The 27512-nt window shown below is 47.2% G+C and overlaps 1 protein-coding gene across 1 annotated transcript in view; it reads right to left on the minus strand.

Moving 5' to 3' along the window:
• Positions 1 to 24102, minus strand: part of CACNG4 (calcium voltage-gated channel auxiliary subunit gamma 4) — a 43467-nt gene extending 19365 nt beyond the window's left edge. The window contains exon 1 of the mRNA XM_055797827.1: positions 23784 to 24102. Within this exon, the coding sequence (XP_055653802.1) occupies positions 23784 to 24006 (223 nt within the window). The 5' untranslated portion in view covers positions 24007 to 24102. The remainder of the gene's footprint in view (positions 1 to 23783) is intronic.
• Between the last annotated feature and the right edge of the window lie 3410 nt (positions 24103 to 27512).

Raw genomic sequence — 27512 nt, forward strand, 5'->3', positions numbered from 1 at the left:
GCTTTTCTATCTACCACCAACGGCCCACGCTTGCTGTGTTCTGCCTTCACACCTCGTCTCGTCCTGCATCTTCATGCCGCAGTCCTTTATCCCGGCAGCCCAGAAGTTTGGCTCATCACTCAACTCCATACTTTGCTCTGCTACCACTTTGCCAAAGCTGTTGCTGGGTGGCTGATATAATCATCCTTGTCCTTTTAAAATAAATTTGGAGCTTGGCTAGAAACCTCCATTAGAGTTCTGTAGTTGGCTTTTCTACTTTGGCTGAAATTGGTCTAACACTCGAGGAGTTGGTGTTGGCTTCTCAGGCAAGCATCTTCACCCATCACAGCTTTGAACTGAAGGTCATTCTCCAACAGCTTTCCAGCTCTTGCTTATATTCTGGTCCAAAATGCCTTAATTTAAAGCGGTACTTTAGTAGCCAGCAGTGCTTTTGGCACAGTGTGTCAGAGACTAACTCGTTATTCACAGCTGTAACTACACAGTGGCGATTGTCGCTCCAGCACCTCAGAGAGCAGTGGGAAATAAGCTGTGGTGGCCTGTATGCTAGCCAGGATTCAGGTATATATTGATTTGGACCAAAATTACCTTTTTTCCCCCCCATTGTTCTTGACATATTGTTTCCTGACATATTCACCAGTACAAAGACTGCTCATTCAGGCAGGCTGCTGCCAGTCCATCATAGAATCCATAGACTTATAAAGACCTTTAAGATCGTCAAGTCCAACCGCTAACCCAGCACTGCCAAGGCCACCGCTGACCCATGTCCCTAAGTGCCACATCTACAGGGCTTTTCAATCCCTCCGGGGTGGTGAGTCAACCACTTCCCTGGCAGCCTGTTCCAGTGCTTGATAACCCTTTCGGTGAAGAAATTTCCCCACCAATCATCATGAACGGGCTGAAATGCCAAATTGTACCGGATGCAGTTTGGAGAACAGACAGTCATTTTGCCTGATGAAGCGTTCATATGCTGTAAAATGACAAATTGTGTTTATTTTCACACTGTCAAACTGTGCTGTTTTCCTGTGCTAGCACAATTGGAATAGAGTTTCCCTTAAGGGATAGTTTGGTTTTTATCCATATGGTTTCCCTTACTTCAGCAAGTCATCAGTTCTCCCTCATTAACATGGTGATCAACCAGGGCTTGATGGTTTTACCTCTTATGATCGCAGCACGTCTATAAAGCCTGTATTGTGGCTCGGCGCTACCTGGGGGAGGAAACTTAAGGAAATGGACATTCACATCTCTTAAAAGTCCCTACTGAGTTTATAATATGAGACATAGTCATGGTCATGCCTGGGGAATGACTATAGTTCTCGAACTAGATGAAACATACCCAGTACAACGTGAGATGCTTTGTCCCCTGTATCTTCTGCCACTTCAACTTTCATACATGTGCCTTCTCATTCTTAATTCCTACTTTTAGACCCTCTTAAACTGCCATTTTTTCACGTTCCTGAAATACCCTCATTTCACAACAGGTAAGGTTTGCAGTTGTCATATCACAGTCTAAAATTTAAGAAACAACTCTCCAGAATGAGGACCTGGGTGGTCCTTGGGGATGTTTGGGGTAACATGCACAGGATGCGCTCGGTCTTCTTATGTAACGGAAAAACCCTCCAGATCTAGGCAGTAGAAAAATGGTTCATATTTTCGATACTTCTTTGAGATCTCATGGTGTAGCAGAAGCTTACAAGGCATCACCTTGTAATTTAATATATATATATATACACACAGATATATATATTTAAATATACATTAATAATAACAATAACAATAATAATAATAATAATCTTCATCATCATCATCATCTCTGCATAAAATGAATTATTGCCTGCTCTAATAGCAGGAACATCTTCAACCTGACATCTAGAACTGAACTCTTTCTTTACAAACCTTCTTTTGGCTCACTTATGCACCACAAATTTTTTCTTATGAAGAAAAAGCAAAGGTTACACTAGAAAGTAGTGATATAGGACCTCGCTAGTTAACTGATGGGGATTGCGCAGGATATTTGGGCACTCCTGCAATCTTGTAATGATTCCATGTCTCTTCAATCCATGGTGATTCATCATAAGATGACGGCATTTAAAAAAATCGTTGGATATTGAAGAAGCAATAGGGAAATTTCACTCCATAGATCATCTTAATTGAAGAGAATGTTTGTGGTATGTCTGTCTTCATAACGCAGTGACCTTGAGTAGGATCTGCAGGCATTTTGGAGTATGTCTTCCTCATTCCTATGCCAGCTTCTTCAGTTATACATAGAAGCTGAACCTCTAGAGATTGATCATGCACAACCAGTGATGTGGGACTGAAACAAGGCAGATGACATCGGGGAATCTAAAGGTGAGGACAAAGGGGCATAACTGCCGAGCCCTGCTGATGGCTGGATTTGGGAAATGCAAGGCAAAGGTTTCAAAAATCATCTGCATGATGTATTAGTGGAAGAAGACACTCCACTAGGAGAGGTTAGTGCGGTGCGTGTGGTCTAGCTGAATACTCAGGGCTGATGTCTAACCTTGGGAACAAACAACAGCGCTGCTGGTTAGAAAGAATAGGGTTTGGTATGAAAAAATGAAGGGAACAAAATTATTTTGCAAGTGTAATATATCCTAGAAGAAACGATAAAGGAAATATGAAGGACTTTAGCTTGAATGAGAGTTACTACTGATCTGGTTATCCCTGGTTTCCAGCCGAATGTGCACCCCATAAGGTGCCAGAGCCTCCCGGGGGGTGCAGATGCTGGCAGGCTCGGGTGCCTCGCATGTTTGGTGGTGGAGGGTGGCTTGGCAGGACGGCGTGTCCCTGGCTGCGGCCAGCCTCCCGTAGGGGCTGGGAGGGGAAGGCAAAGGGTGAGCAGCTCGGGGGGAGGAAGGCAGAGAGCAAGGTGAAAAAGGAGGCGGAGAAGGAGAGCTTCGGGGCAGAGCCGGGAGGAACGGGAGGTGGTTCGCAGGGGAGGAGGAAAGGAAGCTTGGAAGAAAGTGGGAGGGAGAGGGAGCTGAGGAGGAGGAGGAGGAGACGGGAAGGGTGGGCGGTGGGTGGCTGGAGGCGAGGAAGGGCCGAGGAGGAGAGCAGGAGCTTGGCAGATTGGTGGTGCCTGTGGAGACAGGGACCAGATGGCAACCTGGGTCCTCCCTGAGCAGCTCTGCCTGCATCCACAGTCCTGCCCGGCTGGGAAGTCGGTGCTCGTACTGCTGACAGAAGGTGAGGGGATGCGCAACGCCACTGCCTGATGAAAATTAAGAGCCTGAAACTTATAATTCCCAGGACGGATTTAAATTATTACAGTTAACATATGGCCTAATACATAAAACCGGAGATGGCTACCAAACAGATCTGTATAAATGAACACACGTAGAAGGGATTTCATTTGGCTCCTGCACCTGAAACTTTCTATTTCCTAATGCAAACTAAGCAGTGACAAATGAAAACGAGACTGCAAAAGCTGCATGACCTCTTTAAGCTTTAATTATTCATTAGAACTGTTTGCTTCTCTGCTGAGATTCAGAGCAACACATTGAAGCAGGTTCCTCTCAGGTTTATGGAAGACGTAACTTCCTTGTTACACCAGCTAATAAATACGACTAAACACAATGGCCCAACAATGGTTGTAGAAACAGCATTTGGGAAAATGTGCTTAATGAATCAGAAGTGCCTTAATCTAGTCAGTCTTGAAAAGCAAAGCATATCATGCAAAATTACAATGCACTAAAGCACAGATGCATAAATATTTTATTGTTGAGATTTCTGAGTTTACTTTCAGTATTTCAGAATTGCATTTTACACTGAAATGTCTCTACCTGCATTGGGGAAGGATAATGGTTCTGGTGGCTTTGGGCAATCTAGCCTGGGATCGCAGAACTGGATTTAAATATTGTATCTGGCAGACTCAGCCCTTATCAGCATCAGGCACATCTTTGTAACCAGAGCCACTAATTGCTTTTTGCTGTCCTAGGATGGCAGGGGAGTGTCTGGGAAGGTTTACAGCTGGGAGGAGAACCACCAAGACATTTTCCTTTCTTCTGGGAAGCCTGGGCAGAAGGTAGGTGCCACCGTGCCATGAACTCCTCACAGCCCTCCCTCCCCAGGCCTCTGTCTTTCTCCCTGCCCTTGTAAAACAGCATCTCAGGGACCATATTTCCTCCCGAGTTCTGAAAGCAGGAGAGGACCAGTTTGTCACCATCTTGGCCAGACCTCCTGAGAGGTAGGCAGCTCGGGAGGCAGGCAGCGGCTCCGACTGCCCGGGAACGGTGCCATGCACAGGGGGAGATTTACAGCTCCTCTCCCCTTCAGACATTTCATCTGGTGCGATGCAGAGATGACAGCGCCTCATTTCAGGTATTACAAACTCCTCTTCCTCCACAGGAGCCTGCAGGGGCTGTTTGGGGTGTGTCCCGTCCCGTCCCCCCCCTGCCCCGAAGCCCCCCAGGGCAGCATCCCTATGATGGTCCTAGCAGATGGGTGCAGGCAGCCCAAGGGCAGCTCTCCAAAACCCGCTTCTCTTAACGGGGCCACGCTCCTGTACTTACTCAATCTTTACAACTCAGTGATATGCTGCCAATATATTTTTGCCAAGGAGACAAAAATACGTCTCTTCTTCCTACTCCCTCAGCCTATGAAAAATCTCAGTTGTGTGCAAAGAGACTCTGGGTCTGTGTGTGTATACGTCTGTATATTTGAGGTGGGGGAAGCAGAGTTTCTGTTAATTTATTTTCCAGTTGAAAGTCTGCCTCGTAGCCAGGGAAGCACAGTTTTCACCGTGTACAAATTCAGGGAGAAAAGCCTTACTTGGTGCTGAGCAGAAATGGCAGCACGCGCAGCGGGAATTGGGAGCAAATCCTTTAACTGCTCCATGTCCCAGGTTCTCCTCTCCAGGATGGAGACATGATGGCTTATAAATAGTTTGGGGATTTAGGGGTCAAAGAGCTTTATATTAGCAAAGTTGCCTAATAATGGATGAAGAAGAGTGGCATAATCCTTCCAAGGTGGAGAGCACTCTGTTTAAAAAGTGCTTCAGTCTCCCCAAGGGCCAGAGAGACTCCAGGTATTTAAGATGTTAACTTAACTTTTAATTAAGCAAGACTCTCCCACACAGCCATGGTTTGGGATTCTACCTATGCTCTCGGAATGGTTTGGGTACCTTAAGAGCACCAGGTACAAAGAATAGGGGTCGGAGGCTTTTTCTAAGCTTCACAGCAACTTGGCAAACTACATGCTCCAAAAAAGGTGTATTTCTTTTTCCTCCTTCCTCTCTCCCTTTTCCCCCAGACCTCGCATGACTTCAAGGCATCAAATGTTAATGAAAGTTTGCCAGGCTTCAAGGGCTGTGAAATGGAAGTTAAAAATCCTGCACCATAGGATGGCTCTAAAAATACTCAGTCGTGTCGAAATATCAGCCGGCTCCAGCAGCTCTCCTGCACACAGCGCTGCCGATGCATCAGGGCTTTCTCTCCTAAATAAGCTCTTGAGAAAGTTTGCCTAGTGACTATAGATCACTTATGCTCTATAGCCTGGATTCACCAGGTTATGTGCCAGCAAATATCTACCGGAGAGCGAAGATCTGCCGTGACACTTAACTCTAACGGTGCTGCGAGGGAAGTGCCAGTATCCGAGGGGATCCACCGATACATGCCTGCTCTGCCGTGACTCCATCCAGAGGACTCATACATGTGATGTCCATCCCTCGGGACGAGCACAGCCCCATACACCAGCCCTGTGGGTTTGCAGAGCTGGGGTCTGGTGCCAGCCTGCTCACCATTAGGGTCCAGCTCATGAGCTCTGCTCTCCAGTGTCCCGTATTGTCCAGGGCGCTGGGGTTTGTAGGCTGAGTTGCTCATTTTAGGCATGGCAACACCTAACCCCCCCTGAAGATCTGCTCCGAAGTATTCCCGAGCAGGACAGCCGTACCCTCATGAGACGTCAACGCTTTTCCACAGCAGCTCCGCACGCCCCAGGCTATCCTAGCTGATGTGTCCTGCTAACCGGCAAATACTCAATATGCCAGGTGTACCTTCACCGACTTCTGAGGGGCTCCAGCGGAGATACTGTCACCCCTTTGTGCTTTAAAGGTGTTTTTTGTTGGATTTCTTTTTTTCCTAACAGTGCTCTCAGGAGTGGGAATCCAGGAGGTGGGTTTCCTGCACCACAGACTCCCTTTTCTTCTCCAAGTGCAACATACTTTCTCCCTGTGAAGCAAATGAGGAGCCTGAACACAATGATTTGGATCGTGACTTCAAGCACAATCTCGAATACGGTGTCTAACCCATTCCCATCACAGGAGAAGCCAGGGGAGGCTGTGACTCAGCTGTGCCTCTGAGTCACGCAGCATGATGCTCCCCTGCTCTCGGGGGACAGCACTTTGCCATTAGCCTCTCTTGGCAACGAGCTACAGCTCTCCCTCGCTGGCTCAGACCCTAGTGAGATGTCTGCACCCCGAACTCTGTCCGTTCCCTGCTGATCCGTGCCAGGGGAGGGACGAGGGGCACCGGGAGCGTGTCCCCAGCCTGCCGTGCCAGAGCCAAGCAGGGGTATTTTGTTCAGGTGTGTGCAGAAAGTTTCGTGCGCCCAGGCATGGGCAGGCTGCCTGGCCGCACTCCAGCCCTGCGTAAGTACATTGCGAATCAGGCTCAAATTGCTATTTTTGAGCAAGTCACTAGAAATAATTCATGTACGTGCAAGTTAAAATTCTGCTTAAAAATCACCGCCTGCCTCGGAAGCTTAAAACCTGGGAGATCTACAGCAGCAGATACTGAATTTCATTTTACTAAGTTCTTTCCAGCTGTTATGGTAAACTTAGATCCTCATCCTGCATTTCTTCACTTTAAGGATCTTCTCTCCTGCAAATATCTCCAATTCTAGTGCTGGCAGGACCAGCCGCACATGTAAGTGTTGTGAAGAATCTGCCCCTTTGGCTGGACCGGACAAAGTCTGGCACGAAATGCTGAGAAGCACGGTATTTTTAAAGTGAAAGTTCAAGTAATAAACCTTCTTCTTTTAAGGTTTTCAAAATAAATTTCTGAATATCGTATTAATTTATTTGACGGTATGAACCAAGGTTTTGGAGAGCTGGAGGGTACAGGTTTGTGTGTGTTAACTGTGTGAGCAACAGCACAAAACGAAAATGCTTTTTCATCTGTATGAGCTTCTGTAAATTGTGTTCTATTCTTAGGAGAGTAAACATAATGTAAAAAAGAAATCTAATCATTTAAACTTTGCAGGAAAAGAGGCAGGAGCGACGGGAACCTCCGAGATGATAAATGAATGAATTTATTCCGCTGCCACTGTAGGGTTTTAAATTAGTTTTATTTTTCTTTTATTTCTTGTTGTTGACAAGTTGGGTTGCATTGCTATACAGTTATAATGTTTACAGGTAAGAAAATCTTGAAGGTCAAAAATTCGTAGTTATTCTTGTATAAGGTAATCTCCTTGTGTTGGTGACAATGCAGAGTGTGTCGCCATGGGTACCTGAATCACGTCGAACAGCAACATTCTCCATTCCTATCCCTTCCCCTTGAGTTCTTACAGAGAAAATAAAAAGAGATCTACCAGAAAAGCTCCATGCATGATGCAAAGGATGGACTGGAGGAAAGGCTTTTCTTTAAGAACGCGCACTGTGCCAGCGGTCTCTCGTACCGCACCCATGCAATGGGGTGAGGAGTTGGTACCTCACCAGCTGGGATTCTGCCACCAAGACTCCAAAAGGCAGATTAAGGTTAACGTGTTATTAGTGTCCATCACGGTGCCCACATGCAGGCTGGTGTGTCTAATGCCTACGTAAAGTGCCAGAGTCCAGCTGGGTGGCTGTGTGCTCATGGAGCCCTGGTGCCCAGCAAGCTCAGCTGCAGCTCTGACTGCTCTTAGAGCAGCACGAGGAAACTTGAAAACTGCTGGAGTCCAGGTTCTGGGGGAGAAGTGAGACCAGCATCTGCCCACAGCTGATCGCAGCAGGGAAACACAGAAGCACGGTGAAATGAAGGTGAAAAAAACCCAAGACAACCTTAATTACACCTTCCCATGCTCCTGCAGGTTCAGTTCAGTGCTCTAATGCCTGCTGGATGTGGTTTTCCTTGACAGTTTTGTAACATCTAAAGGGAAGAAAAGAAAATGAAGAGGAAGCAATGCGTACGGGCCTTGATCATGACAGGGCTACAGCTCTTTGAATGTTAGCTTTGCTCCCTGCTGCAGCATGAAAAGTTTTTGGTCTCTGCTAAATCGTGCTTTGAGTCAATGTGGGTGGATCATGCACATGAAAGACCAGGAGCAACAGTTCCTAGAGGCTGACAGCATGGCTGTGGATCAAGACTTCTGCCTTTTTCTCTATCGATGGGAGGGACTGAATTCTACATTGGGGTCTTTGTGCAGAAAGTTTTTATACAATCTCATTTTAAGGGGGGGGGGGGGGGGGGGGGGCGGGAGGGGAACCCTGCAACAACAACAGCAAGAAAGAATACTCTCCAGGCAGGGGGATCAAGCAGAGCAAGCTGTACCTTTTCCTTAATAGCAGGATTTCCTTTTTACTAAACCACTTTTGACCCCAGTATGCAGCAGCCAGGTAAACCAGAAACTTCAGCTGGAAGGTTTGGCCCTGCAGCTTCTGGCAACAGGACAATATAGTGGAAATCAGATAAAGCCACTTGTACACACCACCTTGCTGTGAATTAGGACTGTTCTTGTGCTTTGCTGTTGAACAATCAATTTTCCGAACAAGAGCCTTTCTTTTACATGGTCAGGGGGCTTAATTCAACCCTGGAATAAATGGGCAGCTACCAATGGGCCAAACTCAGCTTGAATGTTGCTCTAGTTAATTAAGAAGAGTAGCATCAGGGCTAAATTTGGCAAGGAGTGTTTAAGTGACTGCCTTCAGAGGCAGGGAAGAAAAACCCTTGCTTAGCTCACTGCATCCAGCTCTTCAAATGCAAATTAACCTGTCAACATCTGCATGCAGCCACCCAGGACAGCTGCAAAAAGGAGCTCCCAGCACCCAGAAGAAGGGCTGGAAATGTTTAGTTCCAAACAGCTATTTTCTAAAATAATTTCTAGTAAATAAGAATACATTTAAAGTGGTAAACTGAGCATCTGCTACATGAAACGAATGGAGAACAGCATGTGAAAAGAAGCATATGTCAAGTATGCACTTCAGATGCATTGACTACTTGCCTCCAAAACAGAGAAAATTTAAACATATTTGCAGCACACACTGAGAAAAAATTGCCTCTGCAACCCAAAGAAGAGCCTCAAATAACAGCACAATTTAAGTTTGGCCATATCTTGCCTTTCCCATGGTGGAAGGGAGCAGTTCATTGTATTTCAACTGCTGCCTGGCTTCTCCTACCAAGGCACGCGTCGGGAATGCCAAGCCCAGACAGCTTTTGTTTGGAGCAAACAGTGTGCCTTTACTGGTACATTTAAAAACCCAGCAAACCAAGTTGCTGCCGGAGCCAAATTATACCAGATTTGGTTCATTGGAGGGAAGACAGAAAAATACCCCCGTGCTTTTTACAAATTATCTTATCTGCCAGCCTAAGAGACGGTGACATCCTTCCTCAGACTGATACAGCCACGTGTACAGCAGGAACCCAGCTCCGTCGCTGCGAGGGGATTGCTTCTGACTCAGTCTCTTCTTCAATACACTACAACTCGAGGAAATTGCATTTCAGTATTTTGTTGAGACTGTTATCCTCAGACAAAGTCTCTACTGACTTCACTGAAGCTCTGACTTACAAAACAAGCACAGGATAAGGCCCCTTCAGCAGGTAGGAGACGCTGCCTTTCAGCTCCAGCTCTTCCTTGCGAGGCGGCGTGCAGGAATATTTCGCTCTCACTTTCAGTAGAACAGGGCACAGGACAAGCTCTGATTTTTTTTTTTTTTTTCCTGTGCCACCTGTCACTCTGCCAAGGCTTTGCTAAGTTTTTGGTTCCGCAGCCGCGATCTCACGGTGCAGCCATCTCCTCTGGTCCCTTCAGGAAAGAGGGAAACTGGAATGGAAACAAGCCATGAGCAGCTTCTGCAGAAATCATTTTGCTATGATAATGCGGTATAATTAAACAAGACTCATAAATCCCACCATCACAAAAACCCATGGCTTGTGCCAACACTTTTACTCATCGGTGGGTTTTCAGCCTGAATCGGAGCCGAGGAAATAGTAAAGACCTTTGGCTCCGTTGCACTTTGTCCTGGTCACCTTGGCATACCGTAGCATCTTACTAACCAACAGAAAATGAGAAGACGAAAGAGAAAAGCCTCCGGAAAATCCTGCAACCTGCCAGCCACAACTGCAGTTCCCAGGGAGCACCTCAGAACGGAGGTCCCACTCCCTGCCCCTTCGCAGCGCTGCCACCTCTTTGCTCGGGTTTGCTTCAGTATTTTTCCTCCTCCTGATCCTGGGAACTACGATTAGGAAAAGGAAGAGCTGCCATTGCAACGGCGGTGAACTGACAAGGGCCAGCAGCGGAGCCGAGGTTTTCGCCCCCTTGGCTTGCAGAGCAGCGCAGCGTGGTGCTGAGTGCGCGTCCACTACGGCAACAGCCGTGGTGCTCCAGGAATTCCATTTCCACCGTGCCTCTGGGCCTTGCCTTGGCATCTTCATTGTTCCACAGCGAAATAAATAAATAAAAATCCAAGGGTGGCATAAAGGCAGTACAAGATAGGGAACGCTATAGAACAGGGTTACCTAATGGTTAATTTAGAAAGGAACGTATTAAAAACATATGAAGGTAGCTACATATTGATGCTGTATAAATATTTAAAGGGATGCCTCCATAAGGGCAGCATTCCAAGCTACACCTAAAATAACGCGTGTGAAGGAAAATTAAAAGAATATTTCACCATTTGGACTTGTTTAATCTGCCTTTGAAAGGCTTTTTCAGCCCAGCTACCGAATATTAGCATGGGAAAGGATATCAGACAAAACTCAGTTTTGGTGTAATTCTACCACAGTCAGCAGAGTTAAACTGAAGATGATTTTCCTGGCCTTTTAAATAGAGGGTAATTTTCTCCATGGGTAGTTATTAAACGCTATTGAGAGAGATTGCTGCTGCTGTTGGAAAGGCTTCCTGGAGAAGTCACTCTGTCCCATATGAATAGCACCAGTGAAAAACCAGAAGGTTTGTAGTTCTTACAACTTGAAGAGTCCCTGAGGGCACTAACTACACCACACATCACTGCCTGACCCAAAGCTAAGAGCACATATCTATTCCGAGTTGAGATATCCTGGCTTGACATCCACTCCTACATTACAAGAATTCTGCCTGTAGAAATTGCTTAAAATATTGGAAAGGGCATTGCACAAGATATCCATGTGGACATTCGGTCCCATCTCCATCCGAGAGGACATATTCCTTAAGTGCACTTTCTGAGGCTCAGCTGCTCTGTGTTGCCGTTTCGGGGCTGGTTAGCCTTTCACCAGCTGTCCGAAGCACTGGCTTGGGAAAGGCATCCCCTTCCCTTCTTAGTTTGGAATCCGATTCCTGGTGCCTTGTCTGCACCTGGACCAGTTTGAAGGGTGCAAACACACCCAGCTGAGTACCTACTGCACGTCCTCACAACGTGACAGGCATCTTCAGGCTGATAAGTCCTAGACTGAAAGGTTTCTATTTTTTTTAGCATTGGCAAATTGCTGTCAGCAGCTCTCAAAAGGCACCTCAAGGATCTGGATCTCAAGGGGATGGTGCTGCCCCTCACGTGGGGCGCTGAGTCAAGCCGTGGCACAGCATCAACCCTCCTGCACGCTGACAGGGGCAGCCCCCCCAGCACACGTATTTCCAGAACTGCTCTTCCAAGGCACCTGCCTAGCCAAGGACCCTGCCCTGTCTTGCAGAAATCAGCAGCTCCATACTTAGGAACACAGCACCAAACTTTGTCTGGATCATGCATAAATCCAGATAAATCCTGGCTTAAATGGAGGCCAGACCCAGGGAATTATTTAACCATTCTACAAAAAGCCTAACTAGAAAGACTCTGGGGATGAAAACACGTGAGACCTCATAATTTATATATGTACTAACATCCCACTGGTGAAATTAAAATGCAAAATAGTATCTCTAAACAAAATTGTGAAGCTCTGTCCCTTGAGATAATTAAAAATTAAATGGGCAAAGCATATACCGGAGGATCTGTGCTTATCCTTATAGGACTCTGGGCTAGATCGTAGGTATTCTTGCTCTCTCACAACTACAATGCCGAGCTCCAAGAAAGGGTTTGTCTGTGCAACACAGCAAAGCTCCGCAATAATTACCCATTGTGCTACGTGATGAGCCATCCTTTTGGTTCTTCAGTAACCCGTGCACCTGGACTTTAACTAAAAGCAAATAATATGCACAGAAAACATTTTTATGTAAGAGGAGGTGAACATCACTAAAAATCAGAGAGCTTTTGTATGGCATGCCAAACTGCTGAAGCGAAAAAATGTCTTCAGTGAAAGGGCTCAGATGTGAGCATGTTTCAGTGCACAGCTCCAGGAAAAACTCTGATAATAAATGTGAGCTTGTTATCGTTGCTTTTCAGTGGGAAGTAAAGCCGGAAGCAGGGTCGTGCTGGCTAATTGAGGCTTACATTTTCATTCAAGCACTGCATTTTAATTATAAACTGGTGACACAAGTGTCACTTAGTCCTTACCCTATTTTAAGTGTGCATACATATAAAAAATATTTTCAGTTATTAATTTATTCTTGTGATCATATTCATTATCCTACATTATGTCTACCAGGCACGTGTCTAATGACATGTTTGATACACGCTAATTCTTACGCCTCTCCTAATACAGGGCTTACACGCAGATTTTAGGCTGAGTACAGCGCCAGTTGGCCACCAAAACAGGTGCACATCAATGCTATAAAATCAGCATTAGGAACTGTGTACCCATATTCTGGCCAGCTGCAGCCACTTGCTCAGCCGTCCCAGGGCAGAGCACTCATGCCAGGAAAAGGGATAACCTGTGGGAGTAGCTGCATCCAGCGCCGACGCCTGGAGATGCCGACAGCGAGGTCCTGGCTGCCCAGGTCTGGCGCGGATCCTGAACCACTTGCCCCTCGCCCCGCTCCTGCGTGCGAGCGCTCCTCTGATCCGGCAAAGTCCAGCGTGTTGGCTCTTTGTGCAGCCAAAGCCCTGGGTAAGACTTAGAATTCAGGTGGAAAATTTCTGGCCTGTTTTTCCTTCTCTATGGGGTTTTGCTGCTGCACCCAAAGACTGTCTCCAGCTAGAACACTGCCATTTATATACAGGAATTAAAATAAAATGAGGAAAAAGTCACTGGGAATTTGCTGCTGAGAGACACAAAGTCATTAAAAATCAGACCAGGAGTACAAGTAAAAACAAGGGAATATCCCTAGAAAGCAAGTTATGAGGGTAAACCTCCTTCAAAGACATTGGATGGAATGGGATAGCCAGGTTTTTCCCCTCTTAATTTGCCAGCAAACTATAAAGAGGATTCTATTTTAATAAGCGCTAGCGTAGTGGGACATTGCAAATGAATTGTTCAAATGGCTATAATTAGAAGTGATACTGTGAACACAGCCCTAGCATTATTCCTAAATACTACATGTTTTATTTCAGGTCTTGCATCTTTAAGGATCCCAAAGCATCTCCAAAACTGCCTGCACTTGCCAGCGCTAAAGGCAAGGGCAAGAGTACAGCAAAATGTGCAGAGCGAAGGAGAAATGCTTACCAACCTCCAAAGCAAACCTTCAGTCTACTGAGGAGAATCACAAGAATCTTTAATCTCATGATTAGCAGGTAGTGGCATAGTCCTGGATAAATATTTTTGGAAACACCTAAGTAACGTACAAAATGAAATCCTGTTGACTCCCAGTGCAACAGAAGCTTCAAAGACAAACCTTCACTGGAAATGCAGTTAAGAGTTCACAAGCCACAGTCTTTGAAAAGACTGCTCATCATCTCGGAGCATCTTTTGTCGACAGACAAAGACGTGTTTTCGCAGTGGGCAGAGCTGGGGGGACGCGGCCCAGCTCTGATCCAAACGCAGGGTGGGCAGATCCAAGCAGCGCGAAGCCTGAGCCAAGAAACTCAGCCTCTTGCCAGGTCTGTTGGCTTGGGTTCAGCGCCTGCATAAATGTAGAGGGGCTTTTGGACTGGGGCCGTCTGCGTCCTACCGGTCTGTCTGGAAGAGGTTGGTCTGTCTGCAAAGAGCACGCCGGCGAACCCAAAATTGCTGTACTGGCAAATCACTGGCGCCCCGCTGCCTGCCGGCAGGAGGAGGAGGGTATGCACCCCGCTGGCTACGGTAAGCAGCTCTGGGTTTAAGAAGCCACTTCCAAACTGTTACTTAGCTCCCTGATTTATTAATTGATCATATTTTTGTCATATCTAGGATAGCTCTGCTCGATACGGATGTTTTCCAAGTTTCCCTAAGAAATCCCGATTGAAATAGTTAATAAAGTTGCTGAGCTCTGGTTGTACAGAATAAACCGCAGGCAGCCGGCTGTACGCCAGGGGACAGGGCAGGACCAGGGGGTGTCACATTTGGGGCGAAATAAATGAAGAGTCTGGAGCTCTCCCTCTGCAACCCACACTGGAAACCGAGTTCCTGAAGTCTGGGCAGTTCACCATTGCCAAGAAATAACCTGCCCACCAGCCGCAGAGGCGTATCTGCAGAATAACAATCTATTTTGGGCTATTACTCCACTGGCTCAAGTAACAGAGCTCTGCTCAGTCAATCTGAGGGCTTCGACCATGGTCATGATCCACGTGGGTAAAAATGTGATGCGACATAATGCAACTTGCTGTTTCATCACTTTGCTAAAAACAGACGTAACACACAAAGAAACTAACTCTAGCTAATTTTGCATTAAAATGTATGTAAGTATGTAAACCAGCATTGCTATAGTTTACCTGAGTTTAGAAGAGCCACTGGATGAAGATGATTCAAGCCCACTATTGCCATTAGTGAGTCATACACAAAGGAATATTACTAACTTTCATATCTGGCTACCTTCGAAAACTCAGTCTAAATAGTCACAAGGTCTTCCAGCATTAAGAATTTGCTATTTCTTTTGCTTGCGGGCAGCTGGATGCTGAAGGCTGAGCTTTAGAAAAAAAAAACCCAATGGCACGGCAATTCTTATAACAAAATTATCCAGCGTCTTGCTAATAGCCATCACTGATATTCAGCGAGCCATGAGATAGGTACGCACAGCCCTAAGATAGGTATATGCAATAAGTTGTATTTTAGATTTGATTATATTTAGGCAATATACCTCTGGCAAGATCCTATTTCAAGCCATAATTGCGACATGTCATGCTTCCTTTTTAATGCCTCGCAGCAACAATAGATAAACTGTGCCTCTGGGATGCAAGTAAGACACAATAACAATCCTAACACTATTGAATGCTATATATTTGGACAGGAGAAAATACTCAGTCATCCATATTCTACACAAAATTGCATTATTTAAAATGTATAAACGGGAGAAAACTGATCTGAAACCTCTGGCAGAGAATTGGCAGTGACTTAAAAACGGTTATTAACAAACTTGTAAAAAAACACCTGGCAGCCAAACCAGGGTGGTAATTCCTTGCTGAGCTGGGTGACTCTCCCACTCGAAGAGGGGACACCTGTCGCTTCTTTATATCTTTGAAATCTTTGGCATTATCAAGCTAACAGGACTGGCTAAGTGAGAAGCATTCAAAGGGCATAACCAAGTGGCACAATTCCAAAATAGCAATTAAAAGGCGGAATGCTTGAAAGAGAACAATAAAAGAGGTTAATTCGTATCAGGGCCTGGCAATCTGCAGAGGAAATTCTGTAATCCCATAATGCGCTCTCCCTTCATCCCTCTCTCCGAACCATGACCACGTTTATAATCTAGCATTCCTTCACATACCACATTTGACATGAAATCCCTAAACTCCATTGAAGAAGAACTTACAGCACCATTTGTAAAGTAAGCAAGAGCCTGGATAAACACACGGGAAACAAAGTAAAAAAGGTGGAGACAAGAGAACCCAAACCTCCTGCCTTTTGACAAGGACATGACGACACATTTTTCATCGGCAGGAAGGCACAGAGATGCTCAAGAGTTAAGAAGAGAAATTAAAAATCCTAAATTTCTACTTGGGGCAGTATCTACCAGTTTTCTAAAGACAGACTCTCACACCATCATTGAAAAGGTGCCTTTTTAGCCGAAGGAAAGTTACCTTTCAGTAAAGAGAGGCAAAGAGAGAATGAGAACAAAGAATTTAAGATGACACGATGCCAGAAGGAGAAGGAGAAAAGAGGGGCCGGACTATCTGCCAGGCTAAATCAAGAACTGCTTCAACGCTTTCACTGCATTTGACCCACAGCATGCAACAACTGGCAAAAATGCCCCCAGATTTGAAGGGAAATCTAGCTAAAGTCTGTCTCGGCTGGGCTATCCATCCTGCAGGCAGCTTGCCCTGAGGCTTGCTATTTTGAGATTTTAGAGAGGCCACTTATCATTAATATTACAGTAAATCCCAATGCAGAGAAAGTCACCATCTCAAACGTTGCTGTGGTGCCCAGCACCTCTGTGTACCCCTCAAAATAACCAAAACCACCACTCCGAAAGGAAAAATACAATCCGAAGCCCAGAAAAGAGCGACCTCCTACTCCAGAATTTTGAAGGTAAAATGAACTGATGTACTTTGGGAGCAAAGGCAGATAACTAAAGGGAACAACTCTCTGGGAACAGGGGAGAGAGGACAAAAGATATTGTAATTTAGCTGAACGAAGTATGTGGAAGAAGCGAGAGGCTTTAGGGCCAGGCAGAAAATGTCGAGAAGCCCTGCACAGCGCTGGAGCTGCCTACTGAACACATCCTTTTGTTCTGAAGTCATAAATGTGTATCAGCCTCTCAGACATATGGGCAGTTGTGCATTTATCCTGTTTATTTTACTACTCCTGTGCATCCTGCCTTGCCATCTGTTGGTAAGAATTTGGATGCTGAACCATAAGTCTGCGACATAATAAATACCAGTAAACAGAAATCGAAAATGAAGATAAGCACGAAGTAATGTTTGGAAGCAGGACCAATTTTTCAGTTTGGTAGTATGATTTATTTCCTGAGATGAGTCTTGGCTCAGAAAAGAAGGACCAGCAGGAAAGGGTCCAATTGAAGGGGCAGATCTATGATCCCTTCTCTTTATCGGCTTCTTATTGGCATCATTCCACTGCCTTCCTAGAAAGCAGTTAAATTTACGTAGGTGGAGAATCAGACTTCATCCTGTCCCTCAAGGAAGACATGCTTAAACACAAAATATTGCATGTATAAAACATAAGTTGCAAGCAAAATGCTTCAAACCCAGTTAAAGCAGCGTTCCTGCACCTTCTCTGAGCTATGGGACACCCTACGGCCGTGTCCCAGTTTCTCCACATCTCTTCCCTTTTGTTATCAGTATGAGGGAAGCGCAGCCACCCCTCCAGGCCAGGGGCAGAAGGTAACCGGCCCCGAATCGGGCAGGACACCCAGCCAAGCCGAGACCCACAAGCCCTTACGTTCTCCTCCTCCCTCACCATTCCCGGTTTGGGGAGACAGAAATCACTGCTCAGGTCTTCGACACACCAACCACACAGACACCAACCACGTATCTGGGTGCCGAGAGGCATTAACAGCAGACTTCAAATGACACTCGGTACCTACATACTCCTACCTCCTCACAAGAATTAAAAATGAGATGACAGCACTAGCCTCCGCTCCTAATATTTTTCCTTTTTTCCCCTCTCTGTTTCTGTGCAGCTGCACAAGGCTGCAGGACGGAGAGAGCACACAGATGCCCCTTCTCCCCCAGCTTTTTAAGGACTTCACCTATCTTGCAGCTGGCAAGACCCTGACCACAGCTGCGGGGTGGACAGTGTGACCTGGGCACAAGTAAGGCAGGGTGACCAGCGGGTGGGACAGCACACACTGCAGAAATGACCACTGTGCTGAAATCTTACGGGAACCCAAACCCATGTTGTTAGATTTGCCTGTTTTACCGGTTTCCAGCCATGTGGTTTAGTAGAGCTGCCAGAAGGCAGGGCAAGCCCTGACGAGGTGCAATGGCTACAAGCTTCTGCCAGTATCTAAAAAGAGTGATACAAGCCCATGGCAGAAGGTCAGTTGAAGGTAATGGCTGCTGGAAGAAGCTCAAAACCTCCATTATATTACATTAAAAAGGTCCCCACGAACCCCAAAATAACTTACTATGCCTCTGAGAGATACTACCACAAATGCCATCTGTCAACCACCTACAATATGCAGCATAATTCTACACAGAATAAAAAAGTAACTACAGCACAACACAGACGCCAGTATCCTATTTGTATAACCCAGTGCTTCCTTGACTCTTCACAAAACATTTCTGAAACCTAGGTAAGATTAACATTCTCCACATTACATCTTGCACAGATGAAGAAGCTTTACAGCTGGATTACAAATGTGCTTTCATCGGTTTGCAGCCTTCAGGGAGTATTGCTAATGCACAGAAAGTCTTTGGGTTCTAAGTTTTGCATTGGGATATGTGACATGCTGAGAGCCAACAAGAAAAAGCCAAAACCTTCATGTAGCCTGATAGCTCCCTACTGGCTATATAGTAGATCGAGTTCAAGAAAGCAAATTAATTTGTTAAAGCAACGTATATTCAGTCAATTAGCTTTAGATGCCTGTTTCATAGAGCATCTCAGGAAGAATAGATGTTTTGTTACATCGATACGGTCATTTGAGAACCTCAGTTACAGATGTTCAAAGACGTGCACGTAGGAGATCCCTGCTTTTTTGAGAATAGATAATGCCTTAACCCATCTTCTGCTGACAGTTCCTCCAGCACAAAAATTTCTCAGCATTTTAAAATGTGTTATACTATGGACAATAATTCAAAGAGACTGAACTCTGTATCCCGAAAGATCGCTCCGAATTCAGAAACTGTCTTTTGCAAATGGAATGCTCTTGAAAAAAATCAGCCTAAAAAGGCTGTCAAAAATCACTCCATCAGCTGCTGCCAAAACTACGCTGCTTCGAACACTGTTGCAAAGGTGATGTTGGAGCTCTAAGAATTGCTTTTAAAAACGCCTGCAGCATAGCTCTTTCTCAACAGCACGTGTTTTACCAAGGAAACCAAGATGCTACGAGCAGGATGTATGGAAAGAAAGAATGAAAATGTGGGCTGAGTCTCAGAAAAGTCCTTGTTCAATGCATTTACATTGGCTTTGAAGGATTCACAGACAAAAGTTCACTCTTCAGGACCTATAACGCACATACAAAATGCATATATATTGTTCTAGAAACAGGCTACAGCACAGAGTAAGTTTCTTGTAGCAGAGACACCCATGTGTGCGTTCTCCATTCGCAGCTACCTTCTTCCATAGTGTGCATGTAAGTGTAAAGTGTAAAGACTGAGAAGATCAACCACCTCTTAATGTGCCTGTGGATATAACCTCCAAGGCAGGCCATGGCTGATATTAAAGTCCTATAACATTTGCTCTTCAACAAACACAACTTTGGCAATAGCATTTGAATATAAAGCCTGCACTGTATTTAGTTTACTACAAATAGTGCTGGTGCTAGGACTTCATAGCTTTGCTTTGAGAATACTAAAGAATATCCATTCTTCTTGGATGAGCCATGAATTTGCAGTATTGATGGAGAGCAGCCTGCCTTTATTTGCTTGCCTCAAACATTTGTATAAGCATTTTTATTTTGTTTTCAAGAGTATCCATGGAAGCAGTGCATGCGCGTGCCACAGTTCCCATGTTTGTGCACATTCATCCAAGCTGGAAGACTTGCGAATAATTGTGCAAATGTGCATTTGTGCAAGTTTTCAAGTAATAAATGATTTACTTGATCCTTCCTCCCAATTGTAAATGTTCCAACCGCCCAGTCAGGAAGGACACGTGGTTCCTCGGGAATTAAATAACCAATTGCAGCACTTGAAAAGTAAATGGCAAACAGGGAATACTAAAAGCAGTAGACATAATGGGTTCAAAGAGATTCTTATTCTGAAGTGTTTAATAAAATACTCTTTGAATAAATTTAAATTACAAGTACATTACTTGATTTCATATCTTGATGTCACAGAGCCTGCAGAGCTCTCTATTGTGAGCTGTCCTATTAACTTCAGCACGATTGTTCACCAAGATAAGCAGTTTCAGTGGATAAAGTGGTGTTTTTAAAATCTTTTTTTTTTTTTTTTTTTTTCCCTAGGCACATATTATAACAGCAGATCCTCCTTGTGAGTAAGACTGCGTAAGGCTTACATAGTTGTGCTGTACATTTATCATAGGTATAGGGGATGCTGGAAAACTATGGTGGTTCCATCTCTCTTTCTCGGGTTAGCTTGGCCATGAAATTATTATGCCTAAGACACAGCATGTGCTATGTTCGCAAGACTCTGCTCTGCACCAGCTTGACGGAGACCCACAGCTTGTGACAACTCCCCTAACTCGAGTGTGGACATGGGGCATAACAGCAGCCACGTGAAATGGGGACGATTTGCTCTTATTAATAATGTGTGGGTTGGGGTGCAGGCGTGAGGTGTGGGTGGCTGCACGGGGGCTTCATTGGAAGTGACAGTTTAACTTGAGCTGTCAAAACGGCAGTAATTGTAGATGCCATGGCCCCAGAAAACCAAAGCCCAGCTTTGCCAGGGACCCTCACGGCCATTTCACCGCAGAGCCTCAGCTGAACAGCACCCACTTCTGCTACATGCACATTCATACCAAGAATTATTTTAAACAGTTTTTTAACTAAGGCAATTACCTTGGATATAAGTTTTAAAAATACACACAGAAATACTGCTATTATTTAAAATTCACTCAATGAGCCTCCTACCTCCACCTTTGACAAACACGCTAAAAGAACAAAATTAGGATTATACAGGCAAGAGTTTGACTGATGTATCATTAATGCTACTTCTTGAGTGACTAAGCTCCATAGTAGTATCGACTACTAGTACTGAAGCATGATTTCATCCCCAAGACAACTGCAGCTCCAAAAAACAATAATATGCTGGATCCCTAAACTGTATCACTCCAGTTATCACCACAATGCTAATTTGTTGTAAAATATGTTGTCTCAAAGAAGAAAAACAGGAAACCATTGAGCAACACCTAATAATTTCATTAGGAGGTTATTCTTTTCCATTCTATTTCAATAATTTTGTTTGAAATCTTAGAACTGGGGGTACTAAATAGGTGCTTCTTCAAAATCCATTGTACAGGTTGTTTTATGGATATAGTTGAGAAACATTTTAATGGAAAATTTCAGCCAACCTGAAATTTACTCAATGAAATGCTTTATTCATGTCAAAAGCAACTGGAGAAGCTGTTTAAGGTATTTTCAGCTTTTGTACATTTGCGTTTTAGATTTGTCTTTTTGAGATAAGAGGGAAATGGTGCTTAAGGCCATTAAAATAAATTAAGTAGGTTTTTATAATTATTACTCCAAAACACAAAAAGAGTTCTGAAAATAGGTTTGAAGCCAGACCATTTAATCACATATGAAAATCTAGAACTGAAATTATTTTCTTGCTATGCATCTCCTCTGAGTTGCAACTATTATGTTGATTTTACTAAAAGACCCATCCACTCTGAACGAGCGATGCTCTGTAACAATCAAGGGGGTGTTGTTTTAAATCAGCTTCTAGAAATGGTTTTATTATTTTATGAAACAAAGGAGCCTTTCCATGTGGAAATCAAAGTCCCACGATATGGTTTAAAACATAAAATCTATAGACACATTAAATTATTCATCTTACAAAGACAGAACATACTGAAAATGTAGGAGAGAATGAAGTCTCTGTTCCTCATATCTGTGAACAGATGACAGCTTTCTCAAATTGTCCGCTCTTAGCACACATTTGACAACTTTAAAATCTGTAACTTTGTAATTCGATTATGAGCATCTGAATTTTGAGCAGAACAGCTCAACTACCGTCGGAGAGATGGAGCTCCTGAAACGCTTTTTTGTGCCCTGAACTGATGAGGATTCCAGGCTCACTTGCACACAGCTGCTGGGTGCGATTTTTCAGCAAATACCCTTGCACATACCATGTGCACCAGCTCACCGGGCAGTTGCAGTGCTGCCCATCGCTCAGGGCTCCAATGACTACTCCTTTTTTAAATGAAGTTCTGACTTAAACCCAGCTGAAACCAAGGCAAACGTTCCACCAGTTTCAAAGCTGCACATTTCTATGAATGAGATTCCTGGAAGCCCATACAGAAATCCTGACTTTGGGAAACTCGGGGGTTTCTCCTGGAGACAACAGGCCTGGTCTAGCAGATCTAGCAGAGCAAGCTCAGCAACTCCCGCAAGATACAAACAAACTTATTTTCCGTGGAAGACAGAGACTGAAGACACCAGAACAAGCTCAGTGAAGATCACAAGATTCGGCTGAAGTGGAGGATACTCAGCATCTCTCAAGCAAACTCCAGAGCTCTCACACCTAAGCCCTCATTTTCCAGGTGTCATAAAAGCCCAAACAGACAGATTTCCTTTAGGAGTCATAAAGCCAAGCATTATTATTACCCGTAAACCTTCACATTTCAGTAATTCTTTCTCTCGTTACCGTCCAAAAATACTTCCTTCTCCTACAGCTATTCTATGTATGCATACTATTGCTAGGTAGCTGATATTTTAAGAGAAAAACCACATTACGCTGTAGCCTGAAATCGTTAGCGAAAGGAGAAGATGAGAACAGCCACGAGGACGAGGTGCTTCTACCATGGCACAGCCTTTTCTGGGGAGAAGCACCGCTCTGAACACAGCTGTGGACTGAGCCACGGCTGGGCTGGGCTGAGCCGGGTGGCAGTTAGAATAAACCATAACACCAGGTTTGCAAAGTTCACGCGTGCTAAGTTGTGCTGATGGCACTAGGTGCACTGCAGCGTGGGGCCAAGTGCATCACGGCGGGGGGGGGGGGAGAAAGACTCCGGCGTCCCCTCCCCGCCCCGAGGCACAAAGCGGCTGGGCAGGGGTCCCCGGCATTCCTCCACGCTCTCCTTGCACCCAGCATCGCTGGGCTCGGGGAGGGGGTGAGGGCCTCCCCGTGGCCCTGGACCCCTGGTGCCCACCCGCGGCGCGGGCCCTTCCCTAGGGATGCGCCGCGCTCCCACGCCACGCGCGGCGGGCAGATGTTCCCCAGCTGGGCTTCCCGAGCTGCTGCGCCAAACCCCGGCACACCCGCGTGTTTCTTTGTCCCGGGAGCTCCCGCCGCGCCGTCCCTGCAACTCCGTGTCCGAGGGAGCCACACGCTCGGCCCCTGCGGGGAGCGGGGTGTCCCCCCGCCGCCCACCCCTGCCGCCACCACACGGCTCGTTTGCTTTGTCCCCGTCACCCAGCCTGGCCCTGGGGGTGCGTTCGGCAGCCCCCGGCCCGCACCGAAGCACCTGCCCAGCACCAGGACGCTTTGAACCGGTTCCAGGTGCCTCTGTCCGAGCAGAGACGGGAGCTCGGGTCCCCGCTGTCCCGCCCCACAGCCGCGGCGGAGCCCCGAGGCCAAAGCCCCGCGGGGTCCCGGCCCCAGCCCTGCGCGCCCCAAAGCCCCCCAGCGCCCCGCACCCGTCGGGAGCTCCCCAAAGCCCTGAAGCCCCCGGGGCGGGAGGGGGGGGGGCGGCGGAGCGAGGTCGCTCCCCCGGGCAGAGCTCCGCATCCCGCCGCTCGGTTCCCATGGCAATCTCGGAGATGCCGGTTGCCAGGGTAACGCCATCCTCCTCCTCGGCCGTGTCCGAGGCAGCGGCGCGGCTCCGGCTCCGGCTGGGCTCTGCCCGGCGGACCCGGGCGCGCAGCCGCCGCCCCCCCCCGCCCCCGCCGCCCGGCCCGGCGCAGCACCCCGGTACCTTCGAGGCAGCAGATCCTCCAGAGCCCCGAGTGCGTGAGATCGCCCCGCGCCCGCCGCGGCGGCCCCTGCGCCTCGTCCGCCGTGATGTTGGTGCCGTTGCAGATGTGGGCGCTGGAGTAGAGCCAGTAGTCGGTGCCGATGGCGATGGCCATGAGGCTGAAGGCGGCGAAGGCGCCCACCGTGGTCAGCAGCATCTGGACGCCACGGTCACACCACACCATGGTGCTTCATAGTCCCCGCACGGGCGCGGGGGGCCGCACGACACCGCCCGGCAGCCGCCGCCGCCGCCCGCGGGAGGCAGCCGAGTCACGGGGCGGGGGGCGGAGGCGGTGGCGGGGCCGCGGCGGGGGGGCGGGGGGGGGCGGGGGGCTGCTCGCCGCTCGCCGCCGCCGCGGGGCCGGGCTCCGCCGCCAGCCGCGCCCCGCCCCGGCCGCCGGAGGGAGGGGCCGCCCGGCCGCGGACCCTGGCGGGGCTGAGCCGCCCGGACCCCCGGCCCGCCGCCCCGACGGTGCTGAGCCGCCCGGACCCCGGCCGCGGAGCCCAGTGGGGCTGAGCCGCCCCGACCCCGGCCCGCCGCCCCGCCGGTGCTGAGCCGCCCGGACCCCGGCCCGCCGCCCGGACCCCGGCCCGCCGCCCCGACCCCGGCCCGCCGCCCCGCCGGTGCTGAGCCGCCCGGACCCCGGCCGCGGAAGCCAGTGGGGCTGAGCCGCCCCGACCCCGGCCCGCCGCCCCGACCCCGGCCCGCCGCCCCGACCCCGGCCGCGGAGCCCAGTGGGGCTGAGCCGCCCCGACCCCGGCCCGCTGGGCAGAGCCCGGCCGCGGAGCCCCGGCACCGCCGTGTTCCTCGGCTGCCGGTGGGCGCCGTGAAGCGGCAGCTGGACGGGGGATGAAGGTGTGAGCGGGTGCGATCGCGGCCAAGAGCTGTCCGGGGATGCGGAGGGGGTTGCCCCCCTCATGGGTGCGAAGCTCCGCACCCTCGGTGCTGCCCCTGGGGTGGGCTGTGCCCCCCCTCCTGCTGCTGCACAGGAACCACCGTAGCAATGGTGCCAAACCCTGCGGGGCCCCGGTGGTGGGATGCCAGGGGGATCCCCCACATTGTCCGAGAGCTGTGGCAGAGAAACTGGGGGTTTAGCCCCGATTCCCTCCGTCCACCTTGCTCTGCCATTACTTACACCAGGAGGTTGTGGGCAGGTGTTTTGAGTTGCTGGTTTTCTCCTGTTTGGAAGGGAATGGGGAGAATCCAGCACCTGAAAGTATTTTCCCTTGGGAAAACCAAGGGGAGAAATACCCACACCATTTTTTATCGTGTTAGCCTGCCTTCCACCCCTGACTCTCAGCCCTGCGAGTTGACAAGTCCTGCCTCCACCTCATCCCGGTGACAAGGCAGATGAATGGGAAGCCTTCCCGATCAGCTAATGCGTTTGTGCGGAGGGAGCGTGGCAGCACACCAGTTTTATGTATATGAATTAGGGAGTGGGAGGACAAGAGCTACAAACCTCGAGAAATACAGCGCTCTTCCCAAGCTGTGCGTGGATGGCTGCAGGTGCTTGTGTGACTCCGCTGCTCGGCATACCAACGCAGAGACGCTTTTCAGCTGCTCGTCCTTTTCATAAAAACTGGGAAAGCAAAAAGCAAATAGGAATTAAAAGCTGGTCTTTATTTCACAGAGAACTTGGCAAATTGCTCAGCCATGAAGCCTATAAGCATAGCAGAGCTCCAAAGTTAGGGTGCTTGATCTAAGCATGTAAATTACGCTTTTCTTTTCAGCCGTAGTTTGCAGGTCTATCAGTGCCTTTGCAAAATCACCTTCTAAAATGAATGTCTCCATTAGGGATGGAAGAATGAAGTCAGGTAAACTCAAAAGCAGAGCAAAGCCTCGTTCAGAAAAACTGGATCGAGCATTTAAGTTTAATGAGGTTCAACAAACTTCTCATTTAAAATATATGTTTGTACCTCTGGGCTTTGGGGATTTGCACAGAATGGGAAAATGAGATACTGAAACAGCAGGAGGGAAGCTATTTCCATAGCTTTTTAAACCAATCGAGCCTTAATTAATATTATTTATTTGTATTAGCCTATTGCCCGAGAGAGCTGCTTACGGCTGGCGCTCTCCGCAGTGAGGAGCAGGGGAAGGGCTGGGTGGGCTATAACCGGGGCAGGGATCCTGCTCGGCACAGAAACAGCCTCCTCAGTGCTCCCAGGCCAGCCAGGAGACAGGATGAACGGTGCTTGGTCTGAGGGGTTCTCAGCACCCTCCACCAGCTGAGAGGGAGCACACAGCTGCAGGGTTCTCCATGGGCTCACAGCCACCAGCCCTGTGGCCACCCTCCCAACACCATCCTGTCCATTGTGCAAGGTAACAGCCTGTTAACAAAATTCGTAATAAAACCTCTTACTCCTTTTCCTCCCTCTGCATTTTGGCAAAGAAAATGTCTGTTTCTGTTTCTGCCACCCTGTGAGAAATAACTCAGGCTCCTAAAGGGTTACAGAGAAGCATCCAAGGCAATCATTTTCTGTCCAAGCTATCTTCTTTAGTTTAAAAATGTTCCCTATTCTTTTGAAATGCATGAAGTAGATTGTGGGAGAGCTAATATTATATTCCACTACTGAAAGCTGGTGGAGTATTTTACATTGATGTCTGGCTCTAGTGATTTTCTAAGGATTTTGAATTCATTAAATCCAACCATTGAATAATCTCCATTCGTGGCGGAAGGAAGGCAAAAGTGCTTACACTCTTCAATAGCAAAAAAGCATGTAGTCTTCTCTTAAATGCGAAAGCTATCTGACCCACTATATGTAGTAAAGGTTGCCCATCGTGTAACCTTTGATTTGCAGGCTTTGCTTATGATACAGCCTTACAATACTGCCATTGAAGGTGGCAGTAAAGCGGCCTTGGCAGGGTGCTTTGTGCTACAGTAGCATCCTCCATCCTCAATCAGAATTAAGACCTAATTGTTCCACACTCAGACCAGAGGCAGAAGCCCACGGCAACGAGAAGAGAAAGCCCCACAGCATCTCCTTGCTGCAAAGCCCCCTGCCCCAGCTGACACCGTGCAAGGGCGGGTGTCCAAATCCAGAAATACCTTTTACACAACAGAAACTTGAAACTGAATTGTTTTGGTTCTTTGGTGTTGATGTTCAAAGCTTTAAATGAAATCCCGTGCATGATCATTTTATTTCTGAACTGAATAACAGTGACTTTGGAGATGAAACTTCGGCTTAACTGAATTCAGTGAGAGCTGTCACTGATAAAATCCTGGCCCAGAGACACCGCTGGTATCAGAGGAAAACTGCAAGGTGTTACCATTTAGCATTACTGCTTCTGCTCCTAAGAGTCAAACACATTGGCTTTAATAGAATAGGCTTTTTTGTTTGGTTTTTTTTTTTAATGTATCATCTAGAAAAATAACACTAGAATTTCACTAAAAGAAACTTGGAAATTGCTCAGGAAAAACTCAAGAGAATTCTTTCTCAGAATGAAAATAATCACATCAATTAAATAAAGCTTTTGATGTAGATACAGTCTAACCATTGTCAAAGCCTGCAACAAATATTTCATCCTCCCTTGTCCTTTCTCATCTTTTAGCTCTACACATGTGAGAATGAATTTTAGCATCTAGGTATGTCCTAAATCCAATAACATCTATATAATTGACTATTGTCATCTCTTATGGGTCTTGATATCTTTCTTATCTAACTCAATGCTGATATTAGGAAAAAAAATAAT

Source organism: Falco peregrinus, chromosome 2, assembly GCF_023634155.1.
Source record: "Falco peregrinus isolate bFalPer1 chromosome 2, bFalPer1.pri, whole genome shotgun sequence".
Classification (NCBI taxonomy): Eukaryota; Metazoa; Chordata; class Aves; order Falconiformes; family Falconidae; genus Falco; species Falco peregrinus.